The 15,746-nt window shown below is 37.8% G+C and overlaps 2 protein-coding genes across 4 annotated transcripts in view; both read left to right on the top strand.

The window, feature by feature from the left end:
- The window catches only part of Ufl1 (UFM1 specific ligase 1), a 33,406-nt gene extending 30,313 nt beyond the window's left edge, over positions 1 to 3,093 (top strand). The window contains exons 18-20 of one of the 2 annotated variants that reach the window (XM_029476264.1): positions 280 to 460; positions 1,096 to 1,358; positions 1,813 to 3,093. In XM_029476264.1, coding sequence (XP_029332124.1) covers positions 280 to 460; positions 1,096 to 1,314 — 400 coding nt within the window. In that variant the 3' untranslated portion in view covers positions 1,315 to 1,358; positions 1,813 to 3,093. Of the gene's footprint in view, positions 1 to 279; positions 461 to 1,095; positions 1,552 to 1,812 lie in introns of those variants that run through there. The other variant, XM_021160237.2, reaches the window with a different exon arrangement.
- Positions 3,094 to 8,913: 5,820 nt separating this feature from the next.
- Fhl5 (four and a half LIM domains 5) overlaps positions 8,914 to 15,746 on the top strand; it is a 41,437-nt gene continuing 34,604 nt past the window's right edge. Inside the window, exons 1-2 of one of the 2 annotated variants that reach the window (XM_021160840.2) lie at positions 8,915 to 9,099; positions 9,860 to 9,924. In XM_021160840.2, coding sequence (XP_021016499.1) covers positions 9,907 to 9,924 — 18 coding nt within the window. In that variant the 5' untranslated portion in view covers positions 8,915 to 9,099; positions 9,860 to 9,906. Of the gene's footprint in view, positions 9,100 to 9,859; positions 9,925 to 15,746 lie in introns of both variants that reach the window. The other variant, XM_021160842.2, reaches the window with a different exon arrangement.

Below are 15,746 nucleotides of genomic sequence, written 5' to 3'. Positions count from 1 at the left end.
CCTTCGGTACAGAAAACCTTATCGTAGTCATGCCTTGTTTGATCCCAGCAACATATGAGCAGAAGTACTTGCTTTATAGCTTTCTCTGTAATGTTTATCTACCTATGACAACCAAAGTTAAAGTAGGATATAATCATATCACCCATATTTAAAGAACTCCTTAAAATGCTGTGGAATCAAGTCATTAAACTAGAGAAGGTGAAAAATGAATGCTAAAGGGAAAATACGCAAATGATGAGGCCTCACTAATTATGTATTTCTGTGATTTGGGTTTTGCAGACAAATCCTATTCCAGCATCGACAGGCTCTGTCTGAGCAGCTGAAGGTCACAGAAGACCCTGCTCTGATTTTACACCTCACATCAGTCCTGTTATTTCAGTTCTCAACCCACAGCATGCTCCACGCACCTGGAAGATGTGTCCCACAGATCATCGCTTTTCTTCACAACAAAATCCCAGAGGTATTACATCTTAATATGCTAGAAAACTGCAAGCTTTTAAACGTAGTGTTCTGGATGTGAATCACTGCCAACACCTAACAAGAGTTAGAGACAGAAGCTGTTAACATCTGTCTGCTGTGGGCAGGAATGGGGACAGAGTGAGGAATTGATTTAAAAAAAAAGAAAAAAAGAAAAGAAAAATCGAGCAAAATTCAGCATTCTGTAAGATCCATGGTGAAAAATCCTCTGGTTTTAAAGGTTAAGATTTCAGGAAAGATATAAGAATCTCTGAACTTCTGTCTCAGTTTCCCTAGTTTTGATTTAGCCCCCAAGGACCCTTCAAAAGTCTTGACCAGTTTATCTAAGGAATTCAACCCCTAGCTAAAAGCAGCTTAGCTTCTTTACTTATTATTTTGTGTCCTTAGGTCATAGAATCTGGCTAAATCAGATTCCCGTGACATGGTCTGCACAGGTCTTATGTCTCCTGATCTGCACTCTGAGAACATAGACCTTGCTTGCCAGATTCAGCTTTCCACTAACATGCCATTGTTCCGTGAAGATAAGGCTATTCAGTTTGTGCTGTTCAAACAAATTCTATTCTCTATGTTCACAGAAAATCAGATGTGCTTGGTACAGTTTCTTCTTTCTTTTCACAGGATCAACATACTCTCTTGGTAAAATATCAAGGTTTGGTTGTGAAACAGTTAGTCAGTCAAAATAAGAAGAGTGGGCAGGGAGAGGATCCATCAAGCGATGAATTAGACAAGGAACAACATGATGTCACAAATGCTACTCGGAAAGAGCTTCATGAACTGTCATTATCCATTAAGGACCTTGTTCTCAAGTCCAGGAAATCATCTGTCACAGAGGAGTAATGCCCCTAACTGACTTTTGTTACATAGTATTTGCCCCAAAGTAGGTGAGTGATCACAAAATTCGTCACTCAGCACACCTACCCCCCCTCCATCCCGCCCCACACAATTCAAATAAAGTAGTGGTGTTGTAATAGATGCAGATTTTATGGGAAGCTTTACAGCTGAGTTCTCCATGAAATGTTTTCTTTTCACATAATCCTGTGTGTAATTTTTTATGTAATAAAAGTTCTTCAAAGAGTTCTGAATCTAGAACATAATATATGCTTTAATGTTCTTCCAGATGTTAAAATGAAAAATAAAATAGAATACTTTTTATCTCTAGGAAAGGACTTGTTTGTTATTTAATTTATATGGTATATTTTTTACAAGGAAAAATGTTTATATGTCTGAAATAAAAAAATGAATCAGTTTTACTTTTAAATTTATAGTGAATGCTTTAGAAGTAGAAATTTTCAAATATATTTTGTATTCCTAAGTTCCGGCTCTTGCTTTTAACAGCTAGAAGGAAGGCCTCCTGCATGAATGTCTCCAGAGGCCTCAGAAGTGATTTAACAAGTGAGAACACTGAAGAAGCAAGCATTGCTGTGTTCGAATAAAGCAAGCCACAGGGTACTGTGAGGGAAAGCGTGAGGCACGCTGCAGGACAGTGCAAACCATGTGTCTGTCTGAGGGGCTAAAGGCACAGAGATGCTTCTGTCATTAGCCCAGTCTAGAGTTCTAAGGCTTGGTTGTTTGATTTCTGTGGCTGCTTTTACCCTTAGTTCTTTGTTGGAACCTGTATAACAGGTAGCTAGGCTGTTCTAATGAACACAGAATCTGTGGGTGTTTAAACTGTGCAGAAATTATATTCTAAAAGTAGACGTGTTTAAAAGTTGAATTTTTGTTTTCTATGATTATTAGGTAAGACATACTAAAACAGTTCCTTGGAACAATAATTTAAAGCAAGTTATAAGCAACATCCTATTGTTGAAATTTTAGTTTTTCTGAATGTAATAAAATTAAAACCCAGATGTTTAAGGAATGCTATTTTATATAATGTCAATGGAATTTTTATATTTTAAAATGTTTAAATAAGACTACCTCTTTTCTGAAATGGCAAAGTGTTAATAATACTGCATAGAAGTCCTTAATTATTAATTAAAAATTTTGTTAAAGTTGATGATAGAGATTTATAGAAAACATTTAGGGGCTGTAGAGGTGTCTCAATGGGTGCTGCTGCTGCTGCTGTTGTTGTTGTTGTTGTTGATGGTGATGGTGATGATTTGCAGCACCACGTGGATGCTTTGTATCTCCAGTCCCAGGAAAGCCAATGCTTTCTGGCCGCTCCAGGCACTAAGCATACACAAGATGTATAGGCGCACGTGCAGGCAAAACACCCACACACATAAAAGAATATAAATGATTTCACATGGGTAATTTTTATTGTATATTTTCATATAACCAAAGGAAGAAAAGTAATAAATTCTATGACTCCAAAACCACTTTATTTTCGTATTCAGATTCCAAATTAGTACCCAACGTACTCAACTTTTGTTTAATAACATGTTTCAAAAACTACAAAAGGGATCCATATTTGCTTCATACTCTACAATTAAAGTAAACACAAGAGATGATCACATACTCAGTTTAATTTACAAAAATAAAGTAGGAAAATGTAAAGCTGTGTTAATCTTACTTGCATTTATTTCATTTGTCCAAACAGTTTCTATTTTTCCTTCATAAATAAAAAACGTGTTTATAAATTATACAGCTGATTTTGTCTCTACAGATTTAATTTCTGATATTTTTTAATGGACTGAGTTAAGAACATTATTTAAATAAAGTTGTCTATCCTATTACATTTTATGTTATACAGTCTGTGTAATGCTTATATTTTGAATTATTCTGATTGTTAAAGGAGATAACATTTCTTATTACACAAAAATAACTTCCTTGTATGTTTTGTTGCTTGAAGGTTTGCCATTATCTTACTAAATCATTTCTCAGCCAGATTTCAGCAAATATATAACGTTCTTAGGTCTGTTAACTCTTGCCATTATAGTAGAGATCTGGGAAAACCTGCCCCAGTTTTCATATTCTGTTGTGTTCCATCTTTACACTGTTATACAGGAAACCCACTCTGACCACCTACAACAGCAGTTCTCAACCTTTGGGTTGTGACCCCTCTTTAGTCGTCAAAGGACCCTTTCGTGGGGGTTGCCCAGTGCCATGGAAAAACACATATTTCCATTTTGATTCATGAAAGTAGCAAAATTACAGTTATGAAGTAGTGAAATAATTTCATGGCTGGGGGTCAATCCAACATGAAGAACTATATTAAAGGGTCACAGCATTAGGAAGGTTGAGAACCACTGCCCTAGAAGATAGAATCTCACGGTGCTTTGAGCAAAGACTATAATGCTATAGAATACTAATAAAAAGTGTCTGACACTCTGTGGAGGGCTACCCTGGACATGTTAGAGAAGCTCTTTACCCAGATAATGAACAAGGTCAAAGCTGGCCAATGAACAAATGTCATCAACCACGGGCATAAATGTTTTATTGTTGTTTTTCTATCAAAAACTACTTATGATACATTGGATGAAAGGAGGGTGGAGAGGAAACTTTATTTTCTTTAAATTCTATGAAGTCTTTACCTCAGTAGACCTGAGAGATAAGGTAAAAATACACATTGAAAACTCTGGGATGATATTCCACACGCATTTTGATTCATTACTATTGACGTGATTGTTTTTTTAACAAAAAACAATTTTTAACTATTAAAAAATTAAAATAATAAGTAGCCTTAAAAAGGGTTAGACATATTGTTCTACTTTTATGGACAATTAACAAATGAGAAAAGAGATAGGAGAGTCTTATACATTCAATAAGAACCATGACTTATAGGTGTTCAGAAAACAGTTGCACGACACACAAAAGAAGTAACATTTAGTTAAGTATGATTCATGTTCACAGTCTAGTACACAAGAGAGAAATCCTTTGTCTGCCTCAGCCAGCCAGCCAAAAGTACAAAAGTTCATCTTTTATGCTTAAAAGGGAGGAAGTAAAATTATTTCCTTTCTGAGCCTTTAGGCCTTTAACTTAATTAGACCTCAAGATTGGACAAGCAACTGAAGGCATTATGAAAGGTTGGTACAGAAAATGCATATGTTTAAGCAAGGCATGATATTGCATACCTGTAACCTCCTGTGGGTTACAAGATCAAAGCCAGCCTTAGCCACATGGTAGATGTCTCAGACAAAACGAACACAGAAAATGCAGTTGTTCATGTAGTATTAAAATGTAAATGAACAAAGGTTTGTTGTTGACAGAAACAAGCAGTGAGCTGTGGAAAAAGGAAGACCATTAAAATTTTTATTGTAGCCATTATTCTCAGCTACTTTAAAGACAATATTTTATTGATTCAGAAAGTCTCAGTGTATTCGTAAAAGCCTTGTGAGATAGCAGTATGGACAGTCATAGCTTCCTGAAACATGTCCTCTGCTTCACCACTGATCTACTCTTCCCTGTCCAGTGTTAAGTCACAGCTGTCCACTCGGCAACAAACCCAGGCCAAAAAAAAAAAAAAAAAAAAAAAAAATCCCAGGTCAAGTAAATACATTTGTCCATTGTAGTGCTTTTTATGAGAATGTCCCATAGGCTCAAATGTTTGAATACATGGCTCCCACTTAGCAGTGCTTCTTGGGTAGGTTTAGGGGTGGGGGCGGTGTCATAATGGAGGAGTTGTATCAATGGGGGCAGGCTTTGAGGTTTCAAGAGCTGCATGTCACTTGGTTTGCCCTCTGTTTCTGGCTTGGGGCTGAGATGTGAGGTCTCAGCTTGCTGCTCCTGTTCACCATGCCTTCCTGCTGTTATGCTTGCCTGCTATGATGGAAATGCACTCTTATGCCTTACCTCTATAAGTTGCCTTGGACATGGTCTTTTATTACAACAATAGAAAAATAACTAATACATATGTTTTCTCTTTAATTTGCCTTTATATCTGTGAACCTAGAAATGGGAATTCTGTGTAAATTATAGTTGGTCACTTCTTGATAAATATAATGTGTACCTCTGAGGCTATATTTAAACATTTATGCAAATACCTAAGTATTGCCTGATGTAGTTAACATATACATACAAAATTCTACAGAAAAATGGAATACTGTGAAGTTATGCCTGTTCCTTTGAATGCAAGTAATTTTAAATTCTGTTTCTTCCAGAATGTAGGCAACATGCATTTTTATAACTCAATAAGACATTTTAAAGTAAACATCACTTTTTAGTAATATAAAGAAAGGAGTGGTATTAGTGGGTCCTCTGGTAGTACTATGTCCAATTTTCTGAGGAACTGCCAAACTGATTTCCAGAGTGGTTGTACTAGCTTGCACTCCCACGAGCAATGGAGGAGTGTACCTCTTTCTCCACAATCTTGACAGCATCTTTTGTCACCTGAGTTTTTGATCTTAGCCATTCTGACTGGTGTGAGGCGGAATCTCAGGGTTGTTTTGATTTGCATTTACCTGATGACTAAAGATGTTGAACATTTCTTTAGGTGCTTCTCAACCGTTTGGTATTCCTCAGTTGAGAATTCTCTGTTTAGTTCTGTTCCCCATTTTTAAATAGGGTTATTTGGTTTTCTAGAGTCTAACTTCTTGAGTTCTTGGTATATATTGGATATTAGCCCTCTATCAGATGTAGGATTGGTAAAGATCTTTTCCCAATCTGTCAGTTGCCTTTTTGTCCTGTTGACAGTGTCCTTTGCCTTACAGAAGCTTTGCAATTTTATGAGGTCCCATTTGTCAATTCTTGATTTTAGAGCATAAGCTATTGGTGTTCTGTTCAGGAAATTTTCCCCTGTGCCCATGTGCTCGAGGCTCTTTCCCACTTTCTCTTCCATTAGTTTCAGTGTATCTGGTTTTATGTGGAGTTCCTTGATCTACTTGGACTTAAGCTTTGTACAGGAGATAAGAATGGGTTGATTTGCATTCTTCTACATGCTAATCACCAGTTGAACCAGCACCATTTGTTGAAAATTCTGTCTTTTTTCCACTGGATGGTTTTAGTTCCTTTGTCAAAGATCCAGTGGCCATAGGTGTGTGGGTTGATTTCTGGGCCTTCAATTCTATTCCATTGACCTACCTGCCTGTCACTGTACCAATATCATGCAGTTTTGGTTTTTGGGTTATGTTTTGGTTTGTTTGTTTGTTTGTTTGTTTGTTTGTTTTAATCACAATTGCTCTGTAGTACAGCTTGAGTTCGGGGATGGTGAATCCCCCAGAAGTTCATTTATTGTTGAGAATAGTTTTTGCCTAGGTTTTTTGTTATTCCAGATGAATTTGCAAATAATACCACTCCTAGGCATATACCCAGAAAATGCTCTGACATGTAATAAGGACACATGCTTTACTATGTTCATCACAGCCTTATTTATAATAGCCAGGAGCTGGAAAGAACCCAGATGTTCCTCAACAGAGGCATGGATTCAGATGATGTGGTACATTTACACAATGGAGTACTACTCAGCTATTAAAAACAATGAATTTATGAAATTCTTAAGCAAATGGATGGAACTAGAAAATATCATCCTGAGTGAGGTAACCCAATCACAAAAGAACACAGTATGTACTCACAATATGTACTCACTGATAACTGGATATTAGCCCAGACTCTCGGAATACCCAAAATGCAAGTCACAAACCACATGAAACTCAAAAAGAAGGAAGACCAAAATGTGGATACTTCAATCCTTCTTAGAAGGGGGAACAAAATACCCATGGAAGAAGTTACAGAGACAAAGTGTGGAGCAGAGACTGAAGAAATGACTATCCAGAAACTGCCCCACCTGGGGATCCATCCCATATACAATCACCAAACCCAGATACTTTTTTGGATGCCAACGAGTGCTTGTTGACAGAAACCTCTTAGAGCTGTCTTCGGAGAGGCTCCACCAGTGCCTGACAAATAGAGAGGTGGATCCTCACGGCCTACCATTGGACTGAGCACAGGGTCCCCAATAAAGGATCTAGAGAAAGGACCCAAGAAGCTAAAGGGGTTTGTAGCCCCATAGGAGGAATAACAATATGAACTAACCAGGACCCCCAGAGCTCCCTAGGAGTAAACCACCAACCAAAGAGTACACATGGTGGGACTCATGGCTCCAGGTACATATGTAGCAGAGGATGCCCTAGTCGGTCATCAATGGGAGAAGAGGCCCTTGGTCCTGTGAAGGCTCTATGCCCAAGTGTATGGGAATGCCAGGGCAAGGAAGCAGGTGTGAGTGGGCTGTTGAACAGGGGGAGGAGAAAGGGAATACCAGAGGGGAAACCAGGAAAAAGGACAAAAAAAAATTGAAATGTAAATAAAGTAAATATCTAATTAAAAAGAAAAAGAGAAAAAGAAACAAAATATAGAAGGGAACCACACTGGGCCAGAGGCACATGCTTATGGTTGATAAAGCAATTTATGTAGTTAAGTTTTAAGTAAAAGGATAATATGCCTATGAGATGTCATTAAATAAATCCAACAGAAGCTGTAAAAATAGAGGTGGGTGGAGAATAAGTGAGGAAACCTAAGATTTAAGATGACAGGTAGATGGCAGTGCCATGCTCTGAGAGACTTGGACCCAGAAGATAAAAAACTTCATTCCAGCAGATCACAGGGCACTTAGGAGAGCCATGTCAGATGGCACTAAAGATCTGCTGGTCGTAACATGTAAAGTATCTCATAAGGAACACTGGAGAGTGCAGAGAAACACTGAACAAAGAATAAACCGCCAGAGAAGAGAGGAAACCAGAAGTCTAACTTAGAGAAAGTAAGGAAGCAGGTTCCAAGAATAGGCCTGGCCAGAGGAACTTCCTGCAAAACCTGACAGTGCTCTGGGAGATTCTAGTCAACACACTTCATGACCCTAAAGATTTTCTTCTTTCTGCTGGCGTAGTTCATGCAAAAGATAACTTGAGGGGATCAGTGAAGTTGAATCTGGAAACTATCCCTTTGAAAGTGCAGGGGTAAATCAAGGTCAGTGGCCTCATAACTTGTTGGGATAGGCACTGTGACATCACCAAGACTGATTCCATTTTTGTAAGGGGAAGAAAATGCCTGTTTAGCGTGTACTTGATTCTATCACCAGTGAAAGGCAGAAACGATTTTGCTGATCAGATTTTCTTCTTGCTAATCCTAATGCTTTGTCTTCATGTCCCACTAGTCAAATCCAATGAATAAAAACGTAGTTAATTGGATCCATACTTCCTGTCCCCAGTTCTTTGGTTATATTTAGCTGAGTTTGATTTTGAGAAATATTTACATATGCTTTTACGGCTTAAAACCAAGACCATCTAAGTGTGGTCAGGAAATAAATGGCTTTACGGCAGAGCATTTCTCCTCTTCTCCCACCTTCTAAACTGAAAGAATGGTCTGAAATGGGAATTCTAAGAACAGATGCCATTTGTCATATAGGTCAGTGTGTCCCTCTGAGAACTCTTATGATGGATTAGTCAAAATCAAACCTCTCTCCCAATATACTCTGACGTTCTCTGGACACTTCCTGTTTTGAAGATTTCAAAAGAACAGATGAGTTTGAGCTTCCATGAAGTCACACAGTGTGGCTCATGACATAACAATCGGTGCCAGCACCTGGGGACCCAGGCAGAAGTCCAAGCACACTGAGAGTACAGAAAGCAGGTAACAATCCTGAGTTATTTTCTTCAAAGCCAACACTACTCAGAGTTCTCAAATTTCCCAAGAAAGAACTGAAGAGTGGCAACAAAGAACACCGCATCCGCTGCTCTACAAAGAACTCCAAAGGTAAGCGTTCTCCTCATCACTCCCAGACAGTTCAACAAAATAGCTCTGCATCTCTGATGTTTCCCACCAAAAGGAGGAGCTTGGAAGCTCCCAGGAAAGAAAGCCAAAAATGGATTGATTAAGGAAATACAAAATACATACTTTCAGAGAACATTTTGTTTAAAATCATGACCTTAATTGAACTTACTGGAAATTCTCAAGGATGTGTGTCTGCCTAAATGTTCTATATTTTAAACTTTGTGGCTTTGCCAGATGCTTCAAATACTAACACTAGTCAAATTTCCCTTTAAGGATATTCTGAAGGGAACTTTTTCCTTGTGATTTTAAGTAGAATTGACCAAGAGTAGTTTTTGGCTTAGGAGGAGTCTTGGGTGTGTGTCACAGAGTTTTAGGAGAGAACCTATTTTTTCCTACAAAACTGAAAGGCTGTAGGGAGCGGTCCTCACATAGTGCTGCCGAGTATTCTGTTCATTTTGGAGTCGACCTGTCTGTGATTGAGAGGGAAATCCACCATCTATTCTCCCAGCCTGTAAGTCAAAGAAAAAGCAGCTGAAAAAAAAAAAGTGAGTTTTCTCCCCAGCGCTTGCTTTATGTTTGGTTATGTGGCATTTTGGCTTTTAAAAATATTTGAAGGATGAGAATTTTACAAACTTTCCAGAAAAGCCTTAGGATAACCTTTTGCTTGGAGCATGCATGCAGACCGTGACGTCTCAGCAGCTAGAGCCCACTGGTACTACTTTTCTCTTTCTGGGTTTTACAGATTTCTCATTTTGATGAAACTCATGGATGCAGCACAGTGGCAGATAAATGGAATTGCCTCTCTGGGTTTGTAATCTTCTTAATACAGGGACATTCTTCTTTTTATGAAAGGGCGGGGGGGGGGAATAGTTCAAGTTTTTATTCTGCTTAATTTATTTGAGTGAATAATATTATTGTGGGGATGTGTCATGACTGAATTACTTATACGGAACATGCTAAAGTAGTTAAATACAGAACACATGTTAAAGCCTTTATGAGAAGGAGGGAATCAGAAGCCTATTTTCTAGAAAAATCTTACTACTCTCTAAAAGCGGGCATAGAGCAGTTTCCTAATCTGTTTCCAAGGACTGATGTACACTACCGCTGTGGCCCACCTGCACAAGTAAGTGTCTGATACAAAGCATCTGACGCGCGACTTTTTGACATTAAGATTCCATTATTTAGGCAAAAAGTGCTCACCTGTCTCCCGTTTTTTAGTCAGACCTCTTTGGTACCTGCCATCCATTAGAAAGCAAACTCAGCATGCTGACTGTTTGGGAGTATAGAAATGTGGGAGCTTAAAACATCAATAAAATGTGTAGTTCTTGTACCTATAATGAAAGAAAAGCATTGAGTCGCTTTGGCCACTATTTTAGATTTTACAACACAAAACGTGTAAATTCTAGCAAACTTAGGACAAATCACAGACAAGATACCTCTAAGGATGTGTGTTAAGATAAATGCGTAAAATCACAAGTCAAATTGCTTGATGGGGAAGGTATACGCATGTCTGTTTTCTACTTCTGTAGACTTCCCATGCTGACCTTAGCCTAGTGCCAGTTCTGTGTAATACAATGGCACCTCACTGATAAGCTTGCCTAACATGGCTGCTCACAGCAGTCTTTTGAGTAAAGACTAAATTTGGACTAGGCAAACCTAAAATATTTTCTACTTGTTATACTGAAAATATAGAACATTTTAGGGAAATGTTTTTATAGAATATTTTAGGGAAGTGTTGATTATTTTGATGGAATCAGCTATCAGTTAAACTCAGCTTGCATTTCATTAGTCTTACAAGTAACTAACGTCTGCCTGTCTGCTTCTTGGGTAGCCACTGGAAGGACCCTATCCTCTTTGAAGAGAAGGATAGGGAATGAATGAGGGATACTGCCCTCAAAATACCTCAAATCCTCTTAAAATTATCAGCTCAAAAGTGTATGTGCCTCTCAATCAGATCACAGTGAGCTTCTATGTGACCTACAGACTCTTCTCAGAATAGCAATAATAAATTGACTGGAATGATACAGGAGCACCCAGGGCAAAGTGGCTAGAGATTCTGACAGGGACAATACATAAGACCCCTTCCAAAATAAAATGCCCTGGTAACTTATGTTATTTCCGTTCATGCCTCTTTGGCCCTAGCTTTACATCTCCCTTGGGTTGTCTGACAGCCTTCATTCTCAAGCCTCGTACAGGCCAACTAATTACCTCCCTCTGCTTCAGATAGTACTTTCAGGTACAGTCCTCTACAAAGATACCATGATCCACCTTGTGACTAAACCCAGACACTGGATAGAAAAATTTCTTTCCTTTTCTTGCTCACATCTTCTTTCACTTGTTAACATTACCCTTTCATTACCCTTGCCTCTAGCAGAATGAATAACTCTCCCTATCCCACCCCCATCTCTAACAATTTCTTGTTGAGGCCTCATGAGCCCAACCCCTACTCATGACAGTTTTGCATTCCAAGCAAGTAAGTTCTGGTGATGCTAGCACTATTAGTCTATAGGCCTCACTGGAGGGCAAAGATAGCTCTTGGACTGAATGGGCTAGTGCTCAAACAACAGAACATCTCTGGTTGTCATTGGCACTAGACATTAAAAGAGATGAACATCTTAACCAGGTTTTTAGTAGTGTTCTACTGGAGTAATCTAGCTGGTGAGTAGGTGAGTTTAAAATACGTGAATGAACAGACGATAGGTGGCATAAATTCCTGTTTCTGTAAAAAGACAGAGAAATCATTTAATACCTTTGTCAGAAGTGTTAACACTCTTAAAAAAATGTTAGCAATCCTATGACTAAGGTGCGATTAAGCTGATGCTACTATGGGGCAGAGGGTTTCTATAATAAGTTATGATTAAATTCACACTAGTAAAGAAGTAGCAATGCTTCTAATGTGTGCACGTCCTCGTCACATGAAGGTTAACATTTCCTTAGCAGATATGTGATGTCACTGTCACTTGGGAAAATGTAAAGGCAGTTGACACTAAGCTGCTATGCAGTCTAAATTAAGATTCTAGCTCTACAATTATAGTACTTATACTTATTTATTCCAGGAACATTTTCATAATTATAATATGACAGAAGTTTCTAACCTTTGATCAATAACTTTCTAAATTATACAGCGGTACTCTAATTTTATCCAATATTTTTCTTATGGTCAGATTAAAAATTTTTTAAACTCTGTGACCTCAGTTAAGAGGCTTAACATCAGAGCATGTGTTATTCTAACTTTTTAAAATTATTGGTGTAATGGATATTTAATTTATTCTATTTAATTTCACTTAAAGTGATACTGTTAAATACCATTACAAACACAATGTCAATGAGGTCTAATGTTATTTTAAAGAAAAAAACTTTAGAATCCTAGTCAAACTTAAGCTTATTTAGCAACTATCCCACAGGCTATAATTAAAAGCACAAAAGGTACTTTGAAAATCTTCACCATGGGTCAACAAATATTTCATGTAAGGAGCCACAAGTAAACATTTTGGGCCTTATAACTCCTGACCCTAGTGTTGCAGCTGCCAAGTAGGCAAAGCAAGAGGGCTATATATAAGTGTGGCTTCTCTCCACTGCAATCAGTCAGCGTGTTATGCATGAATGTATCTTTATTCCACTGTAACCAGCCAGTGTGCTATGCATGAGTGTAAACCTGACACTGCAATACAGTGTGTTAAGGCATGTGTGCACAGCTGCCTCCCTCCCACTGTAACTGGAGAGTGTGATAATCAAGTTCACTGGTATGGCTGAATTTTAATACAGCTTTATTTAGGGAATTGAATCTGAACTTTACATATGTCAAAATGTGCTTCTACTATGATTTTTGTCATGTAGAAATATAAACAGTGTGTTTAAGGCTCAAGACATACAAACAGGGGGTGCTGAGATTTGGCAGACCCACTTAAAGCCTCAACCTAAGAACTGTATCTGCCTGAGTTTCAGAAACTTCTGTGCACGCACACATACATGTACTTTTTCATAAGAAATAGCAATCCAACGCTAAAATATTTTAAAATAAAATTGACTTAGGAGCATTTTTTGAATACTATCTACAAATGTGCTTTGTCTGCTATGCTTGACTAGTCAAATACATGTTCATCACTCAGTCATGACATTATTCATTTTGACATCAAAACATCTGTAAAACATTGATTAATAGACAAGTTAAATTATACATGATCTAGAACTCCAAAATGTAATAATACATTACACCTACAGAAAAATTAAGTTAAACTCCAAAATTACTTTAAATATAAATTAATGATTAGACTAAGAAAGCTTACTGGGATATATACTGTTTAATTTGTTCTTTTTTGATGGCCTGGTGGCTCGTGTTTGCCCATTGGTGAATGACTTTAATCTGAGCATGTAGAGGCAGAGGCAGGGGAATCTATGCAATTTAAGCCCTTCTGGTCTGCATATTGAGTTCCAGCCTAGCCATGGCTGCATAGTGAGACCCTGCCAAAAAATTAATTAGTTTTTGGGGGAATATTTTTTGTATTATTTTTAGGTTACATTTTACAGTAACCAGTATTAAAAGAGAATAGATCAAGTTTCCTCACATAAAAGCTTAAATGTAATACTTTTTAATACTTTCACACTCTTGATTTTTCTTTGTCACTTTACATATACACACAAAGTTAGATCAGCATGTAGCCACCTGTTTTATTCTGTATATGTAGATTTGGAATTTTCACCTATGTGATTGCCTTTTTGAACTTATGAAACAATCAAAATTAGACACAATTATAATATATGGATCGATTTATTACCAACTTTATTATTGTTCATTAAAACTGTCTTAAGGGACTACAACTTGTGTGAGAGAGAAGGATCCACTCTTGCCATGAACCTCATCTCTCCTCCAAGGCTAGACACGGGCAGAGCACCTTCATAATCTGGGAAGATACACACTAAGAGCTGCTTACAGGAAAGGCAGCACAGCAAGATCAGCACACCCGAGTGCTCAGCAGAGTAGATGAGAAGTGCTCCATCTGGGAGCACTCTCTGCCCTTAGAGCTGAAATAACTTGGAGTATAGAATGAGCAAACTAAGAAATGTGTGGGAAATTTTATCCTCAGTGTTTCCAAATGGAAGAAAATAATGGAAAAGAAGAGAATGTAGAAGGATAAAGCTTCTCTTATGGAAACTTTAATTTTAAAAAATGCAGCCTTGGTCTGTTTTAACTCTTAGACACTCGTGAAAATTGTTGAAACAATGAGCAAGATCAAAATGTTAGTTCATGAGATGGATTTGCTTTTCCCGTCCTCTCTAAAGTTAGCCAAGAAGCAATTTGTGGCCTAGATTGTAGTGGCAGTGTGACACTGAGCTTAGGAGGCCTGTGGAAACAGCTTTACCTGTGACCACCTGTTATACAGGCATGGACAAGGAGGCTGCAAAAAGCACTTCTACACCTCTGCTCCATTGCGAAACACCTTTAGCCCTCTATTCCATAGCCTGTGACTGCAGCTACCCTCAGCCTCAGAAATGGTTTCTGACTCTACTATTCAGTTTTTTAAAACATAACTCAAAAATTTTACCTGTACTTCTCTAAAAAATTTTGTGATTTCCCCAGCCACCCTGTACACACCTAAAACATTTTCAAGGAGCTGTTTTCCTGTATTCTCACACTCTGTTTCATCAATAGATATTACTGGGGACTGTACTCCACTTAGTATCATTGTTATGATCAACAAATCGTAAACTACCAAGAGAAAAGTTTGCAACTATTGATTAGTGTTATCACCACTATACAGGCTGTGGTTGTATTATTTTTAATCACATCCTGGTGAGAAATAGACTATACACCACATTATTTTATGTGATGAGCCAGAAATTAAAGCAAAACCCATTTTTGTGTCTTCTTTCCAATAGCCATAGAAATCTAATAATTATCATAATAAACACAAACATTGGCTTCATTAAATGTTGGATGGGATTTGTGTTTTCTTTTGAAGATAATTATTTCACTTTGTACAGCTGCCAGCGGGTTGGCTTCTACTGTGGAACAAAACTCTGTATTTATGTGTAGGATGCTGTTACCTTGTGGTAATTAAAACCTGGAGAGGGATGCAAATAAGAAGGAGCTTTTTTTTTCTATTTTAAGAAAATATATCTATAATGAAAGCCATCATTGTTTTAAAAGCTTTTTGCCATGTAGAAAAACACCACAAAATAAATCATCTACTAAGTGCCAAGAACCTAAACTATACTGAAGCATTTTTGCTAACTACTGAGTCATCTTAAGAAAGAAAGGAAGAAAGAAAGAAAGAAGAAAGAAAAGAAAGAAATTCCAGTGTTCCTCTGAACCCAATTTTCCCAGAGAAAATTTTTAGATAAGAAAAACAAAAGAGAACAAACTAAGGAATTCAAACCCCCACAGCTCTCAGACTCAGCTCCCAGGCAGGTTCTGTGAAAGGGAGTTCCCAAGCATGGTGGGAAAATAAAATGAGCACTAAGAGACTGTGGTCTCAGTCTTGCATGCTGTCTTAGTCAGGGTTTCTATTCCTGCACAAACATCATGACCAAGAAGCAAGTTGGGGAGGAAAGGGTTTATTCAGCTTACACTTCCATACTGCTCTTCATCACCAAGGAAGTCAGGACTGGAACTCAAGCAGGTCAGGAAG

Source organism: Mus caroli, chromosome 4 (genome assembly GCF_900094665.2).
Source record: "Mus caroli chromosome 4, CAROLI_EIJ_v1.1, whole genome shotgun sequence".
Taxonomy (NCBI): Eukaryota; Metazoa; Chordata; class Mammalia; order Rodentia; family Muridae; genus Mus; species Mus caroli.
Note: the sequence above shows the minus strand (reverse complement) of the source record. Positions and strands in the feature narration are given on the sequence as shown.